The 24372-nt window shown below is 48.2% G+C and overlaps 1 protein-coding gene across 1 annotated transcript in view; it reads left to right on the forward strand.

The window, feature by feature from the left end:
- Positions 1 to 24372, forward strand: part of nacad (NAC alpha domain containing) — a gene marked incomplete at its 5' end in the record, with an annotated part of 31229 nt that overhangs the window by 5173 nt on the left and 1684 nt on the right. Inside the window, 10 exons of the mRNA XM_083762047.1 lie at positions 1535 to 3236; positions 3267 to 6623; positions 7484 to 7581; positions 8776 to 9099; positions 10008 to 10179; positions 12326 to 12622; positions 16059 to 16147; positions 19302 to 19370; positions 20904 to 21050; positions 23382 to 23531. Of these exons, the coding sequence (XP_083618173.1) occupies positions 1535 to 3236; positions 3267 to 6623; positions 7484 to 7581; positions 8776 to 9099; positions 10008 to 10179; positions 12326 to 12622; positions 16059 to 16147; positions 19302 to 19370; positions 20904 to 21050; positions 23382 to 23531 (6405 nt within the window). The remainder of the gene's footprint in view (positions 1 to 1534; positions 3237 to 3266; positions 6624 to 7483; positions 7582 to 8775; positions 9100 to 10007; positions 10180 to 12325; positions 12623 to 16058; positions 16148 to 19301; positions 19371 to 20903; positions 21051 to 23381; positions 23532 to 24372) is intronic.

Raw genomic sequence — 24372 nt, forward strand, 5'->3', positions numbered from 1 at the left:
CAGACACGTACGCACGCACACGTACGCAGTCGCTCACACACACATTTTGGATGATTTTGACATTTGAACATAGCAGATCTATAAGCTCACAACGCAAAATCACACGGGTGTGATTTTTCATCTAAACATCATCATTGATGTTCATTGTATAGTCTTGAAATGCCATTGGTCATGATATTTGCATATGAATACCCCCCACAGAGGCAGAAAATCACACAACTTCAAAATCGCTTGATTCTGTGCAATGTTTTATGATGTTTAACCTATGACCTTTGACCTTTAACCCTCACAAAAGTAAGTAAAATGCCTGTAATATATATTTGCCTTTTTGGGGGTATTCAGACAGCCAGCAATGGGTAGAACGCTCAACTTTTTTGTCTCTGTGACACATCTAGGGGCCGCAAACAAAAACCTGGCCGCAATGACTAACCAATCAGGAAGCAGACAGGCAAATCGACCAATGACAAAGCTTCTCGGAAAATCTTTGAATGCAGATTGTGGCCCCTAGATGTGTCACAGAGACTACATTTCTTTTGAGAGTGTTCTACCCATTGCTGGCTGTCTGAATAAAATAAAATAAGTAAAAAAGGTCATTAACATTTTATAGCAGCTATGTCTTGTAACAATAAGCAAAATCTACAAAGTAATAGTAGCTAAAGCTTTCAAATGACTGTAGTGGAGTAAAAGTACAATATTTGGATCAGAGATGTAGTATGAAGTAAAAGTATTGTAAATTGGAATACCGGTACTCTAAAGTACAAAGCACCTCAAAAGTTTACTGTACTCGAGTAAATGTACTTAGTTACTTTACACCACTGTGGAAAAAAATCTCCACATTGAAGGCTGTCTTCTCAAACCCTTCTCCCATGCAGGTTCTGACCAGTGTTGTTTTTGGCAGCAAATTTCTATTTTAGTCTATTCAAAGTCTTTTAGTTTTATTTTAGTCACCAGTGTGAAATATCATTTTAGATTTTAGTCGATTAAATCTACAGTTGATTTTGTCGACTAAAATGTATGTTGGCGGGCTTTGATGCCGTCGTAATGACTTGATTTGACACTTGCTGAAAATACCTGTGAGCTTGTAGATATTTTCAGCAAGTGTAAAATGACTTATACTGGATATCTTGTCCACTAGTCCCTTCCTAACATTTTAGTCTAGCTTTTATTTGTTGACGAAATTGTCAATATATTTCATCTTAGTTTTAGTCGTCATAGCTTAGTTATCATTTAGTTTCCATTTAGTTTTCGTCAGTGAAAGAAAGTTAGTCTACGAACATTTTTCACCTTGTTTTGGTCGACGAAATCAACACAGGACGTTCTGACGGTCTCCTCCTCTCCCAAGCAGGTTCTGACGGTCTCCTCCTCTCCCAAGCAGGTTCTGACGGTCTCCTCCTCTCCCAAGCAGGTTCTGACGGTCTCCTTCTCTCCCATGCAGGTTCTGACGGACTCCTCGCAGATCTACAAGCTCGTTACGAGTGTGTAGATCTGCTATCCCATGCCGGTTCTGACTGACTCCTTCTCTCTCCCCCTGCAGGTTCTGACGGGCTCGGAGGTGGAGAGCGACTACCAGGAGCCAGCGGAGACCATGGACACCCGGGTGGTGATGGGCCAGGAGGCCCTGCTCAAGACCATGGAGTCCCAGAGGGAGAAGGCTCTGCAGCGTGGTGGTGGTGGTGGTGGGCGCAGCAGCGGTGGCCAGGCCATCCCCCTGCCAGGAATCCCAGGCTGGTCTCCAGAAGAAGACCTCCTCCTCCCTCCTCAGCCCCATCAGGGGGGACCACCACCACCGGAGACGACCACCACCACCCAGCCAGCCTCGTCGCAGCCTGCCCGCCAGGGCGAGGAGAGAGGCTCTCATCACCACCAGACGCCCCAGGCCACCCTCCCGTACCCTCTCCTGACGCCTCTCATCCCCGTCTCCTCTCTGACGCCCGCCTCCTCGCTGTACCCGGAGCCGCTCGAGGACGACTCGATTGGCGGACGAGACGAGGAGGGACCGCCCCTCCTCTCTCGGGAGGAGGGGCCGGCCTATCCCGTGGCCCTGTTGTCCTTCTCGGAGCCCGCCTACGCCGTCGACCCGCTGCGGGTGGGCGTGCCCTCGTCCGCCATGGACCCCGACCTGTACTACACGGCGCCCTCCACGCCCATCAAGATGGCCGCCGCCGGCCGCCACTCTCACCTCAAGCACCGCTCGTACCCGGGCTCCCCCTCCTCCGCCTGCTGCCCCCTGTCGCCCGGCTCCCCCGCCTCGGACAGCGAGGTGGACCTGTGCTCGTCGCCGCTCACCTCGCCGTCGGGCTCCTACGTCACGGCCGAGGGCGGCAGCTGGGCCTCCTCGTCCTACACCTCCTCCATATCGCCCTCCACCTCGCCCAACCCGCTGCTCGCCGAGGAGGCGGCGCAGGAGGCGCCCGCATGCTTCGTGGGCTCCCTGTCGGAGATCGGAGACGAGGTCGAGGAGGAGATCCGGGCCCGAGGAGGAGGAGGAGGGCCAGAGCGAGACGAAGAGCGGGGAGGAGGAGGAGGCGCCGGCGGCGGTGGCAGCTACCGCCTGTGCCGCAGCGAGGGCTCGACTCTGAGCTCCCGGGCGGGCATACGGGAGGCGGCGATCCTGGAGGAGGAGGAGGTCCTGCGGGGCGAGCGCATCCGGATTTCCCGGGGCAGCTGCCGCCCCCGCTGGGTGACGGAGGACACCTCCCCGCTGAGGAGCAGCAGCGGCCGGAGCAGCAGCTCTCAGGACGGGGACGGGGGCGAGTCCGAGGGCCCGCTCATGGAGGAGCCCGGTCTGATGAGGAGGATGGAGTACTCCCATTGTCCCCCTGTGCTGCTGCTGCAGTCGGGCCTGGAACTGCGACTGGAGGCGGCGTGCGCGTCCGAGGAGCTCTACGCACGGATGGACCAGCCGCCCGGGGGCCGGGTCGCCCCCCGTCCGGAGCTGCACCCCGACGCGGACGACTTGGACGACGGCGACGGCGTCGCCCTCGGCCCCTTGGACCCCCCCGTCCTGCCCCTCAACGCCTTCTCCCACCTGGGCCTGGACGCGGACGGGGACCTCCCCGGTTCCTTCATGCTCTTCCCGGGGGGCTTCGGCGGCGGCAACGGTCCCGACGACGACGACGACGACGAGAGGATGATCCCGGCCTCGCTGCTCTCGTTCCCCCTGCACACCAGCCTGGTGTTCCAGGCCGACTCCATGGAGATCACTCTGTTCCCCACGGAGGAGGAAGAGGAGGAGGAGGAGGTGGAGGAGAGCGAGGTGGGAGGAGGAGGAGGAGGAGGAGAGGTGAACCACAGGAAGGAAGACGGCATCGATGCGTACGCAGACGGAGAGGAGGAGGCGGACGTCGAAGACGATGACGAGGACGAGGACGAGGACGAGTGCAAAAAGGCGGCGGCGGCGCTGGCCGGCGAGGCTCAGGTGGAGGTGGCGGGCGGGGCTAACGAGGCCCAGGTGGAGGTGAAAGTGGTGGAGGAGGAGGAGGAGGAGGACACCTCGGCCTCCTTCCTCCACTCGCTGTCGGAGACGTCCATCAACGAGGCGCTCAACGAGTCCTTCTGCTTCCAGGACGACACAGACGACTCCCTGGACTCGGCCTCCTACAACGGCGAGGAGGACGAGCGCCTGTACAGCACCGAGAGGCACGCGCAGTCGCCGGAGCCCAAGCCTCTGGTGGACGGTCTGGACGGAGGAGCGGAACCCGGCGAGCCGCAGGCCGCCGCTCCGGCGGAGCCCTCCTCGCAAACGCAAGGCGGCGCAGATGAGCCTGCGCGGCCAGACCCGGACACGGAAGCGCTGCCACCGCCGCCCTCCGAACCGCTCCCCGCCAAGCCGGAGTCCTCCAACAGCCTGAGCGGCAGTGAGAGCGAGATGGAGATCTCCTCCGGGTCCTCGGAGCCGCCCTCCAACCCGCCTAAAGACGGACCCACTTCTTCCGCAACAGCTGACCAACGTCGTCCCGCTAATCGCCCCGCTAACCATCCCGTCGTATCTGCTGACATCGGCACCGCTTCCGGTGATCCTGCCGCGGCCGTCGAGACCCGCAGCGCTCGCGGCGGTCCCTGTCCTCCCGACTATCCCCCGGAGGAGAGAACGGCTGCGGCGGTGACGGAACGCCAGCCAGTCGTAGAGGAGCGAACGCAGCAACGCGAGGGCACAGAGGGAGGAAATCGCACAAAGAAGAGTGCGGATAAACCCCAGGAAGAGCCCGAAGAAGAAGAAGAAGACAAACCGGAAAGCGATTCGTACAAGCTGCTCATCAGGCCTCGTCACGCCCAGCCAGGAAGCTACAGGGGGTTGAGGACGGATAGGCTTATTTTGCACAAGGCTGATTCCCATAAGACGCCTGAGCTCGGAAGGGCCGCGGCTGCAAGTGGACCCAGCGGGCCCAGGGAGTCCGAGCGGGAGCTTGACCAGAAGAATGGGAACGCCTCAGTCGCTACTCTGGAGGGCGTAAGCACCGAGGGCCCTCCCCACGGCCGCGGCCTGGGACCGGCCACTGCCACCAACGACTTGAACAAAGGCGTTCCTCTCCTCTCCTACCCCAAGGAGCCTGGCTCCAACCCCAGCAACAACATCCCCATGTCCTCCTCCCCGGAGGAGGGCCTCGCACACCTGCCCGACGGCGCCGTGCATCATGGCCGTACGTGTGACCCCGCCCAGGAGAACCTGAGCGAAAACACCCTGAGTGCCGAGGAAGGGTCGGGGCCGGGAATCCTCGGGTCCCCTCACTACTCCCCCCTCGCCATCTCTCCCAAGAGGGAGAACTCCGAGACGACGACGACGACGGACACGAGCGGCCGAATGTGTCCCGGAACCGGGGCCGTGTGGGGTGTGGCCGAAGGCGTGGTCCTGGAGTTAGGCCTGGCATTGGCGTCGTCGGGGGCCGAACATGCCGGCGGTGCCTGGGGAGCGGGGGAGTCTCTCTCCTTGTCACTGGGGGAGAGGTACGACATGGTGGCAGAGAACCTGCTGATGTGTGGCAACAACGCGCAGGCGCGAGGAGGCGACGCGGCTCCCAACGTCGGGGCCGGCGCAAACAAAGAGGACTACCGCGACGACGCTCTCGGAGACGAAGAGGACAACAACCGGGACGGCATGGCAGACGTGGAGCTGGCGGCCGAGGGAGTCGCCGAGTCCAACTTGTCCCACTGGCGGTCCATCGAGGAGATCTCCGAGGCCGGCGGGGGAGAGGACGGCAGCTCCAGGTTCCCAGAGGACGACGGCGGCAACCTGAAACCGCGCGGCGCTGATGGCCCGCGGGGAACGTGGAAGAATGCGGGCGGCGACGACAACAACGGCGACTCTGCCTTCAACTCTCGTGGGATTCTCAACGCCCTGTCGGAAACGCCGAAAAAACCTCAGAGCGGGAGCGTCGGCGTGACGGAGTCCGTCTCCAACATTCCACTCAACGAGGCTCAACCGTTTCAGCCTTCTCCCGAGGCCGCGGCGGCGGCGGGTGTGGAAACGCAGCAGCGTGCGGACGCGGGCGACCGCCGGCCATCCAATCCTGCAGCAGACGCTGCAGCGGCGTGTCAGGCGACCGCGCCAGAGCCCAGTGTCTCGTTGTCCCTGCTGGGAGGCTCCTTTGGGTCCTTCACCCCCAAAAACAGATCCAGACCAGGTAGAGTTTGTCCGGAAGCTCCGTTTCCGCCTGCCCGCGAGGCAGTGGCTCCACAGGTGCAAGAAAATGTCCCTCCTCCTCTGCAGCCTAAACCGAAGGCCGTGGCGCCACGGACTGGGGCCAAAACGGAAGGCAGGGTCAGTCCCGTGACCGACAGAGACGCCGACCGACCAAAGACTGAAGATGCCTTCACGGGACTGCCGAGTGACGTCGTCGGTAACTCGGGGGAACGAGACGGGGCGAAAAGCAGAAAGGACAAAGGGAAGGAGAAGGATAATAAGAAACAGAAAGGGAAGGAGAGAGACAGCTGTCCTGCACTGAAAGTGGAGCACTCGCCACGTCACCACGCCCCCGAAGGCGACATTTGCACAGACGGCGAAACCCACGCCGCTAAGAGAGGACGGAGAGGGAAACGGAACAAAGGCAGCCCACCCCAGAGCGACGGGCGCGCCAACGCGGGCCTAGTCCCGTCCGCCACCGCCGCCGATCCAAAGCGACCCTCCGCCCCGTCCACAGCCGGGGGCTACCCTGGCACACGCCAAGCTTCGTCCACAGACGCAGCGCCGCAAAGGGCACTTGGTGGGAAGGGCGAAAGCAAGGACGATCCGCAGAGAATCGAAAATAGCCTCCCGTGCCCCGATCCCCGTGTCGTTCCGAATCCCAAGCCTGGCGCCACGACGCCGCCCCCCCACACACCACCACCCCACCCCGGCAACCTCAATGTCGTCGCAGTGGTAGCCCGGCGGGAGGCGGGGCTACAGCCACAGGGGGAGGTGCTGGACAACAGGCCCTCCTCGCCCGCCGCCGACGGTCAGGACGGCGGCGTGAAGGACGTTAACGACAATGACGTCGGGAGGACGCCGCCGCCGGAGGACGACGCGCAATCGTTGCCTCCAACTCCTCCCTCGACCTCGCCGCCTCCCCTCACCCCTCCTCCCGTCTCCCGAGAGGACGACCTGCCCACCCCTGTCCAGGAGTCCCAGCCTGCTCTGCTGCACCAAGGTTATCTATAGTTTATTTTTAAAGGGGCTCTAGCCCCTCCAATGCATGGCTTTTGAATATTGGGCGGGCCTTGTAATGAAAAAAGTTTGAGCACCGCTAATGTGTGAACAGATTTGACTGAGAGCCTGCCATCGTGCACAACCTCCAGCTTTTCACCAGAGGAGAAAAATGTTTTTTTTTTTTTATCCAAATTGAGTTAATAGCACAGGCAGACTCTTCACACACTTGTCTGAAATATGTGTCAGAGCTGAAATTGACATGTAAATATGAAATTAATGCTTAAACATGTAGCCAGGTGTAACGTTAGAGACCACAGAAGTGAACCTTTCAAGCTTTCTCAACTCGCTGTTTCTCTGCAAGACATTACTCTATAAGCAATATCTCCAAAACCAATATGTCAATTTGAAGCTATGATTCCCTGCTTTCATATGACATGAAGAAAACCCCCGAAAATTAAAAAGAAAAATCCAATGGCAATTAAAGTGATTATTGCCACGACAGTGATGCGGTAAGGAACGAGACGAAGTGGCAATAATCATGTTAAACCACACCCTCGAGTGTAATATTGCAATTATTATTAACAGTGACCCTTAAAACTAAGAGAATCGCTGAAAAAACATATTTTTAATGACAGATGTAGCTACGACCACAAATGTCCCAAGAAACTAGCTAGCCTAGCCACCGAGTTTGCTAGCGCTCTGGGAAAACAGAGCAGCTGGATTCTTTGTTTTGATTAGGTGGTGAACGGTGCTGGTTTTGATCCACGGCTAGCAGGCCCGTTTCAGCTAATCCTCGAAACGACCTGTGGTATAATTGGGGTTATTATAACTCTAATAACCCTGTTCTTCTCCACCCCTCAGCGCTGCCCCGGCCTTCACCCTCCATCCTCCATCCTCTTTCTACGTCCGATTCCACCCATCCTCCGCCCGCCCATCACCTCATCGCCTGCAGCCTGCAGGTAGGCCTATGGCACAATTATTACATAGTCGTCTAACCCATTCTGACCTGAGATCAGATTCATACGAGGTTTCCACTGGACACACACTGGTCTGATTAACCCATTCTGACCTGAGATCAGATTAAAAAAATGTCAGTCGCTCTTCGATTTTTCAAAAATAGCAGACCTACAAGCTCATAGCGTGCCACTCGGTGGCACACTATGAGCTTGTAGATCTGCTATTTTTCAATAGCTAAACCATAACATGATGCTAACACCAAAATGGGTTCCCGTTCAGAATGGGCTAAATCACAATTGTTTTTGCATAATCCATGTTGAAAAATGTCCGTACATTTTTCCGAAGCAGCGGAAATAGCAGATCTACAAGCTTGTGGATGTGTTATTTTGTACTTTTTTTTTTTTTTTTTTGGAAAGTAAAAAATAAAATGTTTCAGTGATTTCATTGTATATTTAAGTTATTGTCTTTTTTTTTACGTGAAATCTTTCACAGACTTTCCTACTAGGCTGAGGAATATATCCCACCCTTTTTCACATTGGCCTGTTATAGCGCCACCAACAGGTGGATTTTTGCAAAACACATTTTTGGAACAAAATGCCTCAAATCATCCAATTGCCATCCAAGGCGTAAGAAGAAATGTCACCATTTTCACATTGGCCTATCATAGCGCCACCAGGAGGCCACAACCTGACCTGCCCCGGGGCCGGTGGAGACCACTTTTTCTAGTTTGTCATATCTCTGCTGTCCGGAAGAAACCACCTAACTCCAAAATGCAATACTGCCTCATCGAAGTTGGTGTTGTGACTTTATATATATTGTCAATTACTTCCATGAGAGGGTTAGAGGTGGTGGAGTTAGCCGTTTTAGCAGACAGTTTGAAGGTCCAATGGAGTTAAGAGGTTTTGCCCGAAGCGCTTCTTAATACTTTTCATTGGTTCAATATCTTTGTAACCAACACACGGATGTAAACGGTGTTCAATTGCACTGCTTTAGGCAACCTAAAAAAAAGTCAGGTGGTTTCCTCCCGACAGCAATTTGTGATTATACGAAGCCTGGAAAGGCAACGGAAAAACAAATCGCAACGTTCACCAAATGTCCAACGCCATGAAGAAAACACATTTAAACGGTTCACCGCAATTATGTGTGCGACAAGACAACTAAATCGTCCACTTATGAAATGTTTGTAACGGTGACAGGCCCAACTGCACCAGGAGGCCTCTGGTGGCAGCAGCGCTCCCATCCCTCCGCCTCCCTCCTCCTGCACCCTCCGAACACACTCCCCCGTCCCCGCCGTAGCCCAGCAGCACAGCCTCTCCTCCTCCCCCCCCAGCACCAAGACCCCCTCCTCTCCAGCCCAGCACAGCCTCTCCTCCTCCCCCCCCTGCACCAAGACCCCCTCCTCTCCAGCCCAGCACAGCCTCTCCTCCTCCCCCCCCTGCACCAGGAGGACCCTCCCTCCCACAGACCCCCTCCCGGCAGCCCAGCTGCAGCGCAGCCTCTCACAACCAGCGGTGGACAAAGTAAATAAATAACCACAGAGTATATCAAAAGTATACTACGAAGTTTATTTCCTTTTTTTTATACCAATGCATTATGTTGCGATTTAGAACCCTTTAAAAAAAAAGTATAAATAAAAATTTAATAATATATTTATAAGTTTGGGTCCCAAGAGTTTGTTCCTTAAAACTCAATGTCTGCCAAGGACTTAATTAACTTATTTTTTATCAACTCCCACAGCGCCAACAACGCCATTAACGCCTTTTTAAAACGTGTATAACGTTGGGCAAAAAATATAAAAATAAAAATCTATTTAAAAAATGTATAGAAACTGGCAGTCAGGGACTTTTTGCGCCCCCTAGTGGCGATGGAAGAGTTTAAAGGGACACTTCACCCTTTTTGCAAAAAAATATATGTTAATGACGTTCAGAAGATTTAGAACACTTTCCTGGGGGGATTTTATGTGTGTAATATGTGGTTTTAGATATTTTAGATTGTAGCAGTGAGCCCAGTGTCTCTGATGTAATTGACACTGGGCTCACTTCCTTCCTGGACTACAATTCCCATAATATGTTGGTGCACTGCTCCTCCTTGTGGATAGGGGGAGGGCTGTCCTACTGAGACAACATGTAGTCCAGGAAGTAAGTGAGCCCAGCGTCCATGACTTCAGAGACACTGGGCTCACTGCTACAATCTAAAATATCTAAAACCACATATTACACACATATAGACCCCCAGGAAAGTGTTCTAAAGCTCCTAAACGTCATTAACATATTAGTGTCCCTTTAAGAAATGTAGTGGAGTCAAAAGTACAGTTGTTTTTAAAACGTGTGTGAAATGTAGCTAAATGAGTCATGCGCTTGCAAAAGAAACAACTCCAGAACCTGTACTTAAGCAAATGTACTTTTGTCTATACCACTGCTCCCTCCAGCCCACCCAGGAGTCTCTGCAGGGAGTTCTCCGGGGGTCTCCAAACTCAGTGCCTGTTCCAGATCGTCGACCCCCTCTCCTCCACACCCAGGTGAAGCCAGACAGTCAGCCCCCTCTGCCCCACACCCAGGTGAAGCCAGCTCACACACGGAGCCCACAGGACAGGTGCAGAGGTGAGTGATTTGTTGTAACCTTTAGGATGGGAACTCTTTTTTTTTTTTTTTTATACCTTTCAATCCGGGAACCCCTTTTGGGGTAGGTGTTGCTATGTACACTTGTACGGTAGTATACGGCATAGTCTTATGCAGTTTTGCAGAAATGATTTATTGATTGATTGTTTGATTGATTTTCTTTACCTACAGTTTGCAAGAAAAAGCACATTTACAGTGCAGTACAGTTTAATACAAATTCAATGCTAAAAGGATTGAACCCAAGAAGGAACTATGGCTTATTTCCATTAGGGTCATAGAAACCTTTAGTGACAGACAAATGCAAAAACATTAAATCATATAAACGAGTACTGATCAGCTGAAGCTGTTGTTTTCCAGTGACCCCAGTCCTGATATATAGCCTATACAGTATAGTGTTCTTACAGTATGTAAATACGGGGCAAATACATGCTATTCCTGGGCAGAACACAGCCATCAAACAAAAATGTTTGGTCAAACCATGTGACTCCCATTGGAAATGCATTGTGGCGGCCATTAAACGCAGACAAGACACAGAACATAATAATAATAAAACTATTTGTATAGCACCTTTCATGACATGAAATGCAGCTCAAAGTGCTTTACAGAGCAATGGAGAAAGAAAGAAAAGAAAAGCAAGGCATACAACATTAAATATAATAGCAGTAATGCAATACAGTGAGGACATGAATAACACAACATTTAAAAGATCAATTCAAAACAAGAGTGTAGAAGTGGGTCTTGAGCTGTGCTTTAAAGATGGAATGCCATGATTTTTTTCCACACTAAAACATGATCATCAAGTCTTAATGTTATATAAGGAGGAGTTTTTTCAAAAAGTGTACAGTATTTGTTAAAATGTCGTTTTTATGTGTGCACCCCCACCAGTTCATTAAGTATGCCTGGTTTGCCTGATGGGTGGTGATCCACCTGAACTTAAGCCGCACCCGCAGCTGTAGTTGTATGATAAAGGGGGAGGGGTTGGGGGAGGGGCTGATAGTATGATGTCACTATATTACTGTTTTTTTTTTTCATTGGCACGTTTGACTGTCAAGGGTTCAGCCTCCAGGAAGAAACCCTAAATACAAAGGGAATACATCATTGTACATAAAAACGACTCCAGGGTGTCTAATCAGTACAGTCACCTCATAGACACATGGAAAAACTGGAAAAATACAATCATTGTGGCACTCTTTAAAAATGTCTACAGAGGCTGCCTGTCGAAGGTACAGTTGGAGTTTGTTCCACACTGTCGGCCCGTAGAAGCAAAAGGCTGCTTCAATGTATTTTTTTGTTGAATAATGTGTGAATTAAAATTCAATTCAGAATCAATAATGACCCCCAAGTTCTTTACTGTACTGGTACTTTCTACAGTCAGGTTGCCAAGTCTGCTTATTATTGACTCTTTCTGCTCACTAGAACCGATTTATGAGAACTTCTGTCTTATCCTCATTTAGCTTGAGAAAGTTCTCACTCATCCATGCAGCATTTGATGCTAGACAGTCAACAACGGGTCTAAAGCACAGGGATCATCTGGAGCTACAGAAAGACATGGTTTGGTATCATCAGCATAGAAATGTAAATTGACTCCGTGATTTGTAATAAGTTCTCCCAACGGCAGTATGTACAGGGAGAACAATAGAGGACCAACAATTGAGCCCTGTCGAATACCAGAACCGATGTCGTGTCTGTCTGAGTCAAACTCGGCTAGATTGACAAAATAACTTATGTTATAGATATAGTTATAGGAGGCAAACCAGGACAGGGCCGTACCAGACAAACCTAGTGTCCAGTACTCCAGATGTTGTAATGTATTAAAATAGTGTTTGTGATGCGTGTTTGGGGCCTTTAGGTCGCCATGACACATATAAGAGACCGCTGTCTTCTGTGTGTCGCACGACTCACAATTCATTTTCAATTGGAGTCGCGTGGTTTGGACGAGACAAGCTTGCTTCCCTGGCTGTCTTCTGGAACAAGCTTGTATCGTCCAAACCACGTGACTCCCATTGAAAATGCATTGCGAGCCGTTGCGACTCACAGAAGAGACGGGAGACACAGAGGAGACAGCGGCCTTTTATCTAAGATTTGGACTGTTGTTGTTGTTGTTAATGCTGCTGTTGTTCCCATGCAGGCTCCAGCCTGGCCGAGGAGGAGGAGGAGGACACAGACAGCGAGGACGACACCGCTCTTCCTCATCCAGGTCAGCGGACACAGCAGCCTCGAGGGAAGGCAACCGGCTCTTCCACCTACAACAGAAAGCCCCAGCCCCCCTCCCCCTCCTCCTCCTCCTCGTTTTCCTCCTCCAATCCGAGGGAGATCCAGCCTTACTCGTCCCGCCTCCTGACGGACAGACAGACGAGCTGTCCAATCAGCCACCACGGCCACCACAGGAACTCTGAGGAGATCAACCTGTCCTTCAGCACGCACCGTGAGTGTCCCTTTAGCTGTCCCTCAGCACTGTGAGTGTCCCTTTAGCTGTCCCTCAGCACTGAGTGTCCCTTTAGCTGTCCCTCAGCACTGAGTGTCCCTTTAGCTGTCCCTCAGCACTGTGAGTGTCCCTTTAACTGAACCTGCTGTATAGGACACACGCACTGCCTGACCTGCTTCCCTCTCTCACTATCACATCTATCTCTCTCTCTCTCTCTCTCTCTCTCTCTCTCTCTCCATCTCTTTGATGCAGCAGCCATACCACTGTCACCGTCAAATAAGACTCCACGCCTGAATGAAGCCTTTATTTTATTAGCAGAGTGCAGAGTGGGCAAATAAATGTGATTTGGATAACGTTTGGATAGTAGACGTCTACTCATGAACTGGGAGGAGCATAAAAGATAGTCTTGCTCTAAATGTGCGTCTTTGTTATCGAGAAGAAAAGGATATTATTGGAGTGGAAGTCAACATTGGCCCGAGTTGACCCGGGTTGTGCATGCCGTGAGAGATGTAGTATCGTGCACGCACGGATGCACAACATGCACGCTCGAATGCACGTGCAATCAAATGCGCACATGCTCCAACAGCTGTCATGTGGCAGCAGCGTTGGATAGTGTCGTCTATTTAGCTGCTTGGGCGGAGACATACCGTGTGTGTGTTTTAGTTATCGTGACCAGTGGTCTAATTGCTTTTACCTAGTAAGTACTGTACTTAAGTAACATTTTGAGGCATTTGTACTTTACTTGAGTATTTCCAATTTCCAATACTTGTACTTCTACTCCACTGCCATCTCAAGAGCCAAAATGTGTACTTTTACTCATACATTAACCACTTCAACCCTATACATTTTAAGTACATTTTGATGCCGATACTTTTGTACTTTTACTCAAGTACATTTTCCGTACTTTTACTTGCAGTATTGATACTTTTACTTAAGTAAAACAATTGAGTACTTTTTTTCGACCACTGATGTTCTTCTTGGCGTTATTGCTGCATAAACAGTGTGCATAAACATGAAAGGATAATGGACAAATTGTTCTTCAAAGGAATTCTCTGCGACCTTAACGCTGATCCTTTTCACCTGCTGGGACTGAGGAACATGAAAGGAAAGCCCCACATCATCACCAGACTGTACGTGTCTGTTTGAATTGTGGGTTCACTCCCGTCCTGAGGAATCATCTGCCTCTAGACCATTATTGACGATGGAGAGGGCCACTATATTTCCATACTAACTCCAATTTACAATTTAGGCTAGACCATTATTGACGATGGAGAGGGCCACTATATTTCCATACTAACTCCAATTTACAATTTAGGCATTTAGCAGACGCTCTTAATCCAGAGCGACTTACATTAAGCAAGAACACAAGCATGGGAATACATCACATGAAAGCATTTATCATGAAACATGCCTAAGCTAAGAAAGTAACAGTGGAATATCTATATAATGAAACTATACATATATACTACTATGCTATACATGTGTACTATGGCGTGCTATGACTATATACAATGCAATTATAGTGCTGTCTACATAACATGCTATAAGTCTGTATCAAATGCTATCTAAGTCTACGGAAGTGCTATCTAAGGGGGTAGGGTAAGTGCTATGGGCCATGATGGAGTCTGAAAAGGTGGGTTTTCAGACTACGGCGGAAGATTGGGAGTGATGCTGCAGTTCTGACTGCAATGGGAAGTGCATTCCACAGTTTTGTTTTGTCCACAGCGTTGTCGCGGCGTTTTTAGTGAGGGTACTTCCAGCTTCCCTGCGTTGGCTGATCTGAGTGCGCGGGAGGGTTTGTAGGGTTCAATCATACTTGCAAGATATGGGGGAGCCATACCTTTGGTTGCTTTGAATGCCAGCATCAGAGTTTTATATTCTGTGCGGGCAGCGACCGGGAGCCAGTGGAGGGAGCGGAGCAGGGGGGAGACATGTGAGAATTTTGGCTGGTTAAAGACCAAGCAAGCTGCGGCATTTTGGATCAGCTGGAGAGGCTTAAGTGCGCATGCTGGTAGGCCAGTAAGGAGGGAGTTACAATAGTCAAGTTTTGACAAGACTGTTGTCTGGATTAGGAGCTGTGCTGATTCCTGGGTGAGGAACGGTCTAATTCGTCGTATGTTATAGAGTGTGAACCTACAGGATCGAGTGACAGCTGTGATGTGAGTTTTGAACGAGAGCTGACTGTCCAGGACAACACCAAGATTCCTGGCTGTTGGGACAGACGTTACCAGGGCGTTGTCTACGGAAATAGTTAGCTCCCGCATAGGACTTAGCTGGGAAGAAGAGAAGCTCAGTCTTGTCTGGGTTCAGCTTGAGGTGGTTGGAGGACATCCACTGTGAGATGTCAGCCAGGCATGCAGTGATGCGCTCTTCCACCTGAGTGGCAGAGGGGGGGAAGGATAGAAACAGTTGTGTGTCATCGGCGTAGCAGTGATAGGATATATTGTGAGCAGAGATGATAGTGCCAAGGGATTTAGTGTACAGTGAGAAAAGGAGGGGACCAAGTACAGATCCCTGTGGGACCCCAGTTTGGAGGGTTCGGGGGGATGATAACAGACCTTTCCAGGAAACCTGGTAGGTCCAGTCGGTGAGGTAGGAGGAGAACCACTTTAGTGCCGTTCCACCGATGCCTAGATCCGCTAGGGATAACTCCAGAGGGCAAAAATATTTTTTTTGCTATTATTCGTATTGAAATCCCAAATTATTTTTTGCTATTTTTTTAATTGGAATCCTGAAAAGTATATATATATTTTTTTTCATTTCAAATGCCTTTAATTATACAGTAGTTATGTTAACTTTATGAACTAAATACAAATATATTGGACATAACAAAAAATATAATTACATTTTAATAATGCTACTCATTAAGCTACTAATTTAGACTGATTATCTTTGGGGGTGTCCACAGTTCATAGCCTGAAAAGGTTGAGAACCAGTGCCCTATTAGCCTGGGGTCCACCTATATGCTTTCTATGGCACATAGTGTGTGTGTCAATTTAACAAAGGTGCAGACGAACAGAAATCAGCAGAGAGTGAGCAACGTTTGCGCTACTCTATGCCGAATTGAAGTAAACTCGGTCCCAGACAATGTTTTTCTAAAACGTCTGGGAAATAAAAACGTCCGGGTTTCCGAGGCTAGTCATGCCCTATATGAGTCTACGACGGGTTGCATTATGAGGTGACGTTCACCTAGCCTTGAGATGAAGATGAGACCATTATTCTATAAGCTCATTGATGCATTGATTGACGACCACTGGAGCTCTTGACGAGCTTTCTCTTCAGTGTCGATAAGGTGCACGCACATCTCCTTACCTCTACTACTGTGATTAGTAACTGTGTGTGTGTGTGTGTGTGTGTGTGTGTGTGTGTGTGTGTGTGTGTGTGTGTGTGTGTGTGTGTGTGTGTGTGTGTGTGTGTGTGTGTGTGTGAGATACAGTGGGCTCTTACAACGAGTCGGACAGTGAGGGGTCAGTGCCTGACCTGGAAGAGCCAGAGATGGCGCCACTGAGACCGTCAGAGCCCCAAGTAAGTGGGAGCCTTTTAATAAAACACTTGACTCATCATAAAACAACACAATTACTGTGTGCAGTCAAATCCAGAGGGTTACTTAATTAACAATTAGCCTTAAGTACTGTGTTTAGATCTACACCATGGGGTAGGCGACAGGAGGCCCGCAGGCCAAAAATAACAGACCTACAAGCTCGTAGCGTGGCACTATGAGCTTGTAGATCTGCTATTTTCCAATAGCTAAATTATACCACATAATACTTAAAACACCAAAAGGGGTTCCCGCCCAGAATGCAGGTTAAGTAAGGCCAGAAAAGTAGTTTTGCCACTCAGTTCCCGCATAACTTATGAAGGTATGATGATGATGTTACACGCATATCCTCTCATTTCGGATGACTAAAATAGGACTAAAACTAAATGGTGTGTTCATATAAAACTAAAATGGGAATTGGCTGTCTAAATTAACATTAGCTACACAGTAAAATATTATCAATTAAATCAATCTTTTGTAATGAACGGTAATTAGTAACTCTCTAATATGAATGGGAAATTCATGGCCGAAAACCGAATATGATTAATATTCTATAATCTTTTTCCTACCATTGCTGTCATGGCCGTACCTTTAAAGCTACCTGATTTATGGCAAAATAAATGGTTATGGCAAAACTTAACTTAAAAAATAATCACTATTATGGGTCCATAAAACATACAGTATTCAGCTCTTTTGAATGCATTAATTGCATACACTATTCGGGGATATATTTTCTGCCTATATTCGGGCTGAAACCGAATAGGCCGAAAATGCATTTTTTGCCATTTTCTGCCGAATATTTTCTGTGGCCGAATATTGGGTGCATCACCTCTCTAACCACGTGTAACTCAGAGAGGTATACTTGTACTTCTGAGGATGTTTACTGTGCACTGTCTCCGGTAGTCGTGTTGTCGCGCCTCATCTCCATGCCGTAGCCTAGCAACTGCATGATTAGCTAATGTTCTTTTGGGTTTCTCTACTGCTAAGCAGCTCGGTACCCGATCAGCCCTGCATGCATGCTGCTTCCATCACACCCAGACTTTATACATGATCAATCTCTATACCAGGGACGTGCAGAGAGTGTTAGAAGGGGCAGGGGAAAATAGCAGATCTACAAGCTTGTAGATCAGCTATTTTCGGGGCGCAACCCATAGAATACCGTGTTCAAGTTCAGGAGACTTCGGGGGAAAAAAGCTATTCTCCTGAAGGCTGACTTCCGGTATATATGGCATTAGTCCGGCAGCCGAGATGGACGGATGGGAAATGTGGTATATAGTATTTTTTATTGGCCTAAAATATTGTCTATATACATACATTCATGAATCTACTTGCTGACCGGCTGTTAGTATTGGGCAAATGTTTTTATAGGGGTTTCTTGTGACATTAACATCCTATGGGAGGCAAAAATGTAAAAAATGTCAAACTTTCCTTTTGCTTTAAGTAGCATGTGACATGTCAAACTCGGGGGTTTTCATGATTCTGAATCCATTCCAAGCATTAGTTTTGCACAAAATACACTCCTTGGGCTAAAAACGGCCATTGACATCATGACAAAATTTGATGAGGTGAGCACATTTTGGGCACATTTTGGGCAAGTGGCTATAGCTGCTTTTAGCCCAAGGAGTGTATTTTGTGAAAAACGAATGCTTGGAATGGATTCAGAATCATGAAAAAACCCCAGTTTGACATGTCACATACTTAAAGCAAAAGGAACATTTGACACATTTGAACATTTTGCCAGCCATAGGATGTTAATGGTAGGGTCACAAGAAACCCCTATAAAAAAGATTGCACAATACTAACAGCCGGTCAGCAACTGTTAACTGTGAGTGGACGACACCATAAAGTATTACACTTGTTTACAATAGGGCCCACCATGTTCAATTCATCATAACAACTAGACAAAGTGCCAATCGGCACAGGTCTCCACCAGGGCAGGTCAGGTTGTGGCCTCATGGTGGCGCTATAACAGGCTGTTGAGGAAGATTTGGGCCGGAGGTTCGAGTTGGAGGGATGCAGGTACAATGTTTTTCCATGTGTGCATACATAAGTTGTATACAGATCGATGCAGTTATAGCTAAAATCAGGAATTGGCCTGTTATAGCGCCACCGTGAGGCTGATTTTGAGGAAAAAATTGTGGCATGTGGTCCTCGGCCTAGTGAAAATGTGCGTGTATAATTTAACGGAAATTGCACACTGTGTTTGTGATTTGCAGCATTTTGTTTGAAACTGAGCACTCCTGTGAACTTTGGAAGCCAATCTGAACCAATCAGGATGGAGTCTGAGAAATCTGAAAGACCGGTTTCGTTGAATGGCTCTAGAGAGACTGTGTACCAATTTGCGTGATGTTTGGACAAAATCTGTAGGTGTACTGTGCAAAAACTTGTTTTGCACAAAGCGGCCTCCTGGTGGCGCTATAACAGGCCGTTCTGGAAAGTTTGGGGCAGAGGTTCATCGTTGGCATCCAGGGAGTGTGTGTGCAAAATGTGGCATCGACCGGGTTAACGGTGGCCGAGATTAGCTGCTCACGGACACACGGACGGACGGACAGACGGACGGACGGACGGACACACACACGGACGGACGAAGTGCAAAACATACTCTCCCCACATGCCTTCGGCCTGGTGGAGACAATTAGAGACGTACAAATATACTCTTCTATATAGCTAAAAACAGGAAATCATCATAGGCGTTCCACATTTTGGTGGCATAAGAGCGAAAATAATGTAGGTTCCGTTCTATATGATGCTGTATAGAATCATCATATAAATAAAACACTGGTTCCCAAACCTTTTCATGTCAAGGACCCCCAAATTGACACTAATTAGACCCCCCCCCCCCCCCCATTTGAAAAGATATGCCAGGGACCCCCCATAAGAGAAGATTTTTACGGCTCTAGTGGTGATTCTCAACGTGTTTAATTTCATAGACCCCCAGTTTGACCCCCATTTAGTCATTGTAAAATTATTGTAAAATCTATTTTAAGTTTGTACAAAAGAGTGTATATGGAACCATTTGTTTCCAGCCACAGGTCTTAATGGGTTATATTATATTATGGACCAGGAGGATATGTCCCAGAGCTGCTATAATTCAGCACCGAGAGCTCCATTAATGTGGTTGTTGTTGTTGTGTTGTTTCAGTCCATCTCTCCAGGGGACGACGGCATGAACCGACCCAAACAGAGCAGGAGTGAGAAGAAGGCTCGCAAGGTACCATTACATCTACTATATAATGTGCCACGTCTCTGCGTGAGTGTGTGTGCGTGCGTGCGTGTGTGTGTGTGTGTGTGTGTGTGTGTGTGTGTGTGTGTGTGTGTGTCTGTGTGTGTGTGTGTGTGTGTGTGTGTGTGTGTGTGTACGGTTGTAATGCGCGTAACTCGTTAATACGTTTGGTAGAATCATAATTAAATAGATTAAAAAAAAGATTTTACAATCATAATGGAATCATAATATGATTCTACTAAACTTATTCCTATGGAGATGGAAAGAATGCATTATAAGAGGTTCATGATGATGTTTTATATTTTTCTACTATATCACTTTTAAACATTTTCTTGAATTTATAGATTGAATTGCAATTTGTGTGGTCATTATCACAACTATTCCATATTTCTGCTGCCATTACCATTACAGATGGACATCTTTTTTTAATGTTTTTTATTTCAAACATCAGTATACCCCTCAGCTTCTGAATGCAGTCAGGGAGCAATTTATGTTGCGCTTTGAACGCCAATAAAGCTGTTTTCTGGGTTACTATATCGTTGAATCTTAGTGTATTATATTTAATACACTAAAGTTGAAGTTTAACTTCAACTTCGACACACGCAGGGAGTGCAGTGCCCGGTACCGTGTCGGTCGTACCACAAATAAAAAGGCTCTGCTCAGGCTCTGCCAGTGGGCCTAATCAGCCTAAATCCCCTCACCTGTGCAATTTCCAGCCTCTGCCTCAGCCAAGCCAATTGATTGCCATGGCAACCCCTCACCTGCCAATTGATTACTTACATTAACCAGTCCACTTTTCACAGTCAGTTTGCACTCTTCACACACAGGCAGACTGGCAGATACAGAGATCTCCATGTGGGACACAGACAGACAGACAGTTAAAATGGGTGCTATGACAACAGGTAGTGCATACTACAGATATCTCCATATACAGTATGGGCACAAAAGGGACACAGACAGACAACGGGTTCTATGACAAGTTGACAACGGGTAGGTTCCCAAGTTGCATGCATCGTTCCCAAGTAGGCCGGTGGCCGACGGGCACATACAAGTCATGACCATGTTTGTAGACTACTTTTCTTTACTGATAAACTAAATAATAAATAAAACAAAACAAAACTAAGCTATGATGACTAAAACTATGACTGTATATTGACAACAAACAAAAATTAGCCGACTAGTGGAGAAGAGATCCAGTAGAGCTAAGACACGTCATTGTAATTCGTGTGTGTGTGTGTGTGTGTGTGTGTGTGTGTGTGTGTGTGTGTGTGTGTGTGTGTGTGTGTGTGTGTGTGTGTGTGTGTGTGTGTGTGTGTGTGTGTGTGTGTGTGTGTGTGTGTGTGTGTGTGTGTGTGTGTGTGTGTGTGTGTGTGTGTGTGTGTGTGTGTGTGTGTGTGTGTGTGTGTGTGTACGAATCGTTTGTTGTTTAGTTTTTGTAAATGTTCTTCTTCTAGTTTTCGTCATTTCTTATATCCCTTTCTAAATATCTGTGTGTGTGCATGCGTGCATGTATTTGTGCAGGCCATGTCCAAGCTGGGTCTGAAGCCGGTGCACGGTGTGACCAGGATCACCATCAGGAAGTCCAAGAGCATCCTGTTCGTCATCAGCAGGCCAGACGTGTTCAAGAGCCCCGCGTCCGATATCTACATCGTGTTCGGAGAGGCCAAGGTTAGTGCGACACATAGACAAACAGTAGAAAGGTTAGACCGTCGCAGTGGTGTAAAAAGTACTCAATTGCTTTACTTAAGTAAAAGTACCAATACTGCAATTTAGAACTACTTCGTAAAAGTACGGAATTGAAAAGGTACTTGAGTAAAAGTACAAAAGTATCGGCATCAAAATGTACTTAAAGTACTAAAAGTACTATATTTTGTTTTGCCTTTGTTTAACTTTAAAGGTATATTCAGTGATTTCACTCAAAAAACCTTAGGTTTCGTTTTTGGCTGGGACCTAAGCCTTTCATCCAATCAGGATAGAGAGCCAAAAACGAAACCTAAGGTTTTTTGACCCCCAGGGGTTAACTGGGGACAGGGAGGAACTCCTTATATGGTCAGCACACTCTATAGTAGAGAGGATTATCACAACAAAACAAAAAAATAAGTGATATTTGAATTAAGTGAAATCACTGAATATACCTTTAATTTATTGTATATTTTGTATTATTTTTTTCTTTTAATTTATTGTATATTTTGTATTTTTATTGTCATTTCATTTAAAAGAGTTTGAAATAAACATTCATTCATTCATTCAGTGTGTAGTTTAGTGCTAAACGTCACCCTCTCTGTCAGTAGTTACAACAATCTGTAGTTACAACAGTCTGTAGTATAGTGCTAAACATCTCCCTCTCTGTAGTTAAACGTCACCCTCTCAGTCAGTAGTTACAACAGTCTGTAGTTAGAACAGTCTGTAGTTTAGTGCTAAACATCTCCCTCTCTGTAGTTAAACGTCTCCCTCTCTGTCAGTAGTTACAACAGTCTGTAGTTACAACAGTCTGTAGTTTAGTGATAAATGTCTCCATCTCTGTCAGTAGTTACAACAGTCTGTAGTTTAGTGCTAAATGTCTCCCTCTCTGTCAGTAGTTACAACAGTCTGTAGTGTAGTGCAAAATGTCTCCCTCTCTGTCAGTAGTTACAACAGTCTGTAGTGTAGTGCAAAATGTCTCCCTCTCTGTCAGTAGTTACAACAGTCTGTAGTGTAGTGCTAAATGTCTCCCTCTCTGTCAGTAGTTACAACAGTCTGTAGTGTAGTGCAAAATGTCTCCCTCTCTGTCAGTAGTTACAACAGTCTGTAGTTTAGTGCTGAACGTCTCATCTGTAGTTACAACAGTCTGTAGTTTAGTGCTGAACGTCTCATCTGTAGTTACAACAGTCTGTAGTGTAGTGCTAAATGTCTCCCTCTATGTCAGTAGTTACAACAGTCTGTAGTTTAGTGCTGAACGTCTCATCTGTAGTTACAACAGTCTGTAGTTTAGTGCTAACCGTCTTCCTCTCTGCTCTGCGATGTCAGTAGTTACAACAGTCTGTAGTTTAGTGCTAAACATCTTCCTCTCTTCTTTACGATGTCTGTAGTTTCAACAGTCTGTAGTTTAGTGCTAAACGTCTCCCTCTCTGCTCTCTGCGATGTCAGTAGTTACAACAGTCTGTAGTTTAGTGCTAACCGTCTCCCTCTCTGCTCTCTGCGATGTCAGTAGTTACAACAGTCTGTAGTTTAGTGCTAACCGTCTCCCTCTCTGCGATGTCAGTAGTTACAACAGTCTGTAGTTTAGTGCTAACCGTCTCCCTCTCTGCTCTCTGCGATGTCAGTAGTTACAACAGTCTGTAGTTTAGTGCTAACCGTCTCCCTCTCTGCGATGTCAGTAGTTACAACAGTCTGTAGTTTAGTGCTAAACGTCTCCCTCTCTGTTCTCTGCGATGTCAAGGTGACCCTGATGTCTCAAATATGCTGCTGTTCTATTCCTGTTCTCTCTCTCTCTCCATCTGTCTCTCTCCCTCTCGCCATTCACTGATCGCTTTGTCCTCTCTCTCTCTCTCCCTTCGTTTCAGTCTCTCTCTCTCTCTCTCTCTCTCTCTCTCTCTCTCTCTCTCTCTATCTATCTCTCCTTCTGTTTCTGTCTCCCAGACTCACCCCATCTCTCTCACTCTCTAACGGTGTGTGTGTGTGTCGCTCTCCCTCTCTTTCTATCTCTTCGTCTCTTTGTCAGAGTCCCACCCTCCCTTCCACTCCCCTCTCTCTCTCTCTCTCTCTCTCTCTCTCTCTCTCTCTCTCTCTCTCTCTCTCTCTCTCTCTCTCTCTCTCTCTCTCTCTCTCTCTCGCTCTCTCCTGTCCATGTCCAGATTGAGGACCTGTGTGTATGTGCGTGCGTGCGTGTGTGTGTCCAGATTGAGCGCTTCCCGAGCACGGCATGGCGGCAGCTCACCGCTCCTATAGAGATATGGGTCAAATGAGGACAACACATTTTGCATACATCAACGTACCTCTCTCTCCCCCCCCTCCCTCCAGATCGAGGACCTGTCCCAGCAGGTTCACAAGGCCGCGGCGGAGAAGTTCAAGGTCCCCGACGCGGCGTTCTCCTCGTCGTCATCGGCCCTGGCTCCGCCCATCCCGCCCAGCCTCAGCATCAAGGAGGAGAGCGAGGAAGAGGAGGAAGAGGTATGGATGATGCACGCCTTCGTCGTCTGTCTCCTCTCGAGTTGTTTTTGTCAGCGCATTTTTGTTTTTATAGTCGTATAGTCTCTCGAATAGTTTTCATTTAGTTTTAAGTCACATTTTAGTCAGCTGGAATGGTTTAGTGTTAGTCTAGTTTTAGTCGAGTAAATGTCAAAATATTTTAGTGACTAAAATGTATTTAGGCGGGCCTTGATGCCGTCGTGATGACTGTTTTTTTTTGTTCGCTTGCTGAAAATAGCCGATCTACAAACCCACGGCGTGACGCGTTGTGAGCTTGTAGATCTGCCATTTTCAGCACGCAACTAAGTGTAAAATGACGTATACTGGATCTCTTGTCCACTAGTCCCTTCCTAACATTTTAGTCTAGTTTTTATTTGTTGACGGAATTGCCAGTGTATTTAGTCTCAGTTTTAGTCATCATGGGGTAGTTCTCGTGTGGTTTAGCTTTCGTCAGCGGAAAAAGATGGCCGACGGAACTTTTTTCGTCTTAGTTTTAGGCGATGAAAACGACACTGGTTCACACGATGGCAGACGATGGCACCTCCGTCCGTCTCCTCTGAGGCTGCGTTCACACCGGGGGACGACGCAAAGATCACAGCGTATCTGTCGCCCCTCGTAGATCTGTTGCTCACACGGTCCGTTGGCGTCCTTAAAGCTTGCGTTCGTATAGTGAGCTCTACTACGCCTGAGCCACTGCCGCCCCCCTTAACCCATTCTGACCTAAGATCAGATTCTAAAAATGTCTTCTATACATCCTGACAGTTTTCTGAAAAAGCTATGTTTCTGTGTCAGTCGTTCTTCCATTTTTCAAAAATAGCAGACC

This window comes from Protomyctophum parallelum (assembly GCF_964188405.1).
Source record: "Protomyctophum parallelum genome assembly, chromosome: 3".
NCBI classification, from domain to species: Eukaryota; Metazoa; Chordata; class Actinopteri; order Myctophiformes; family Myctophidae; genus Protomyctophum; species Protomyctophum parallelum.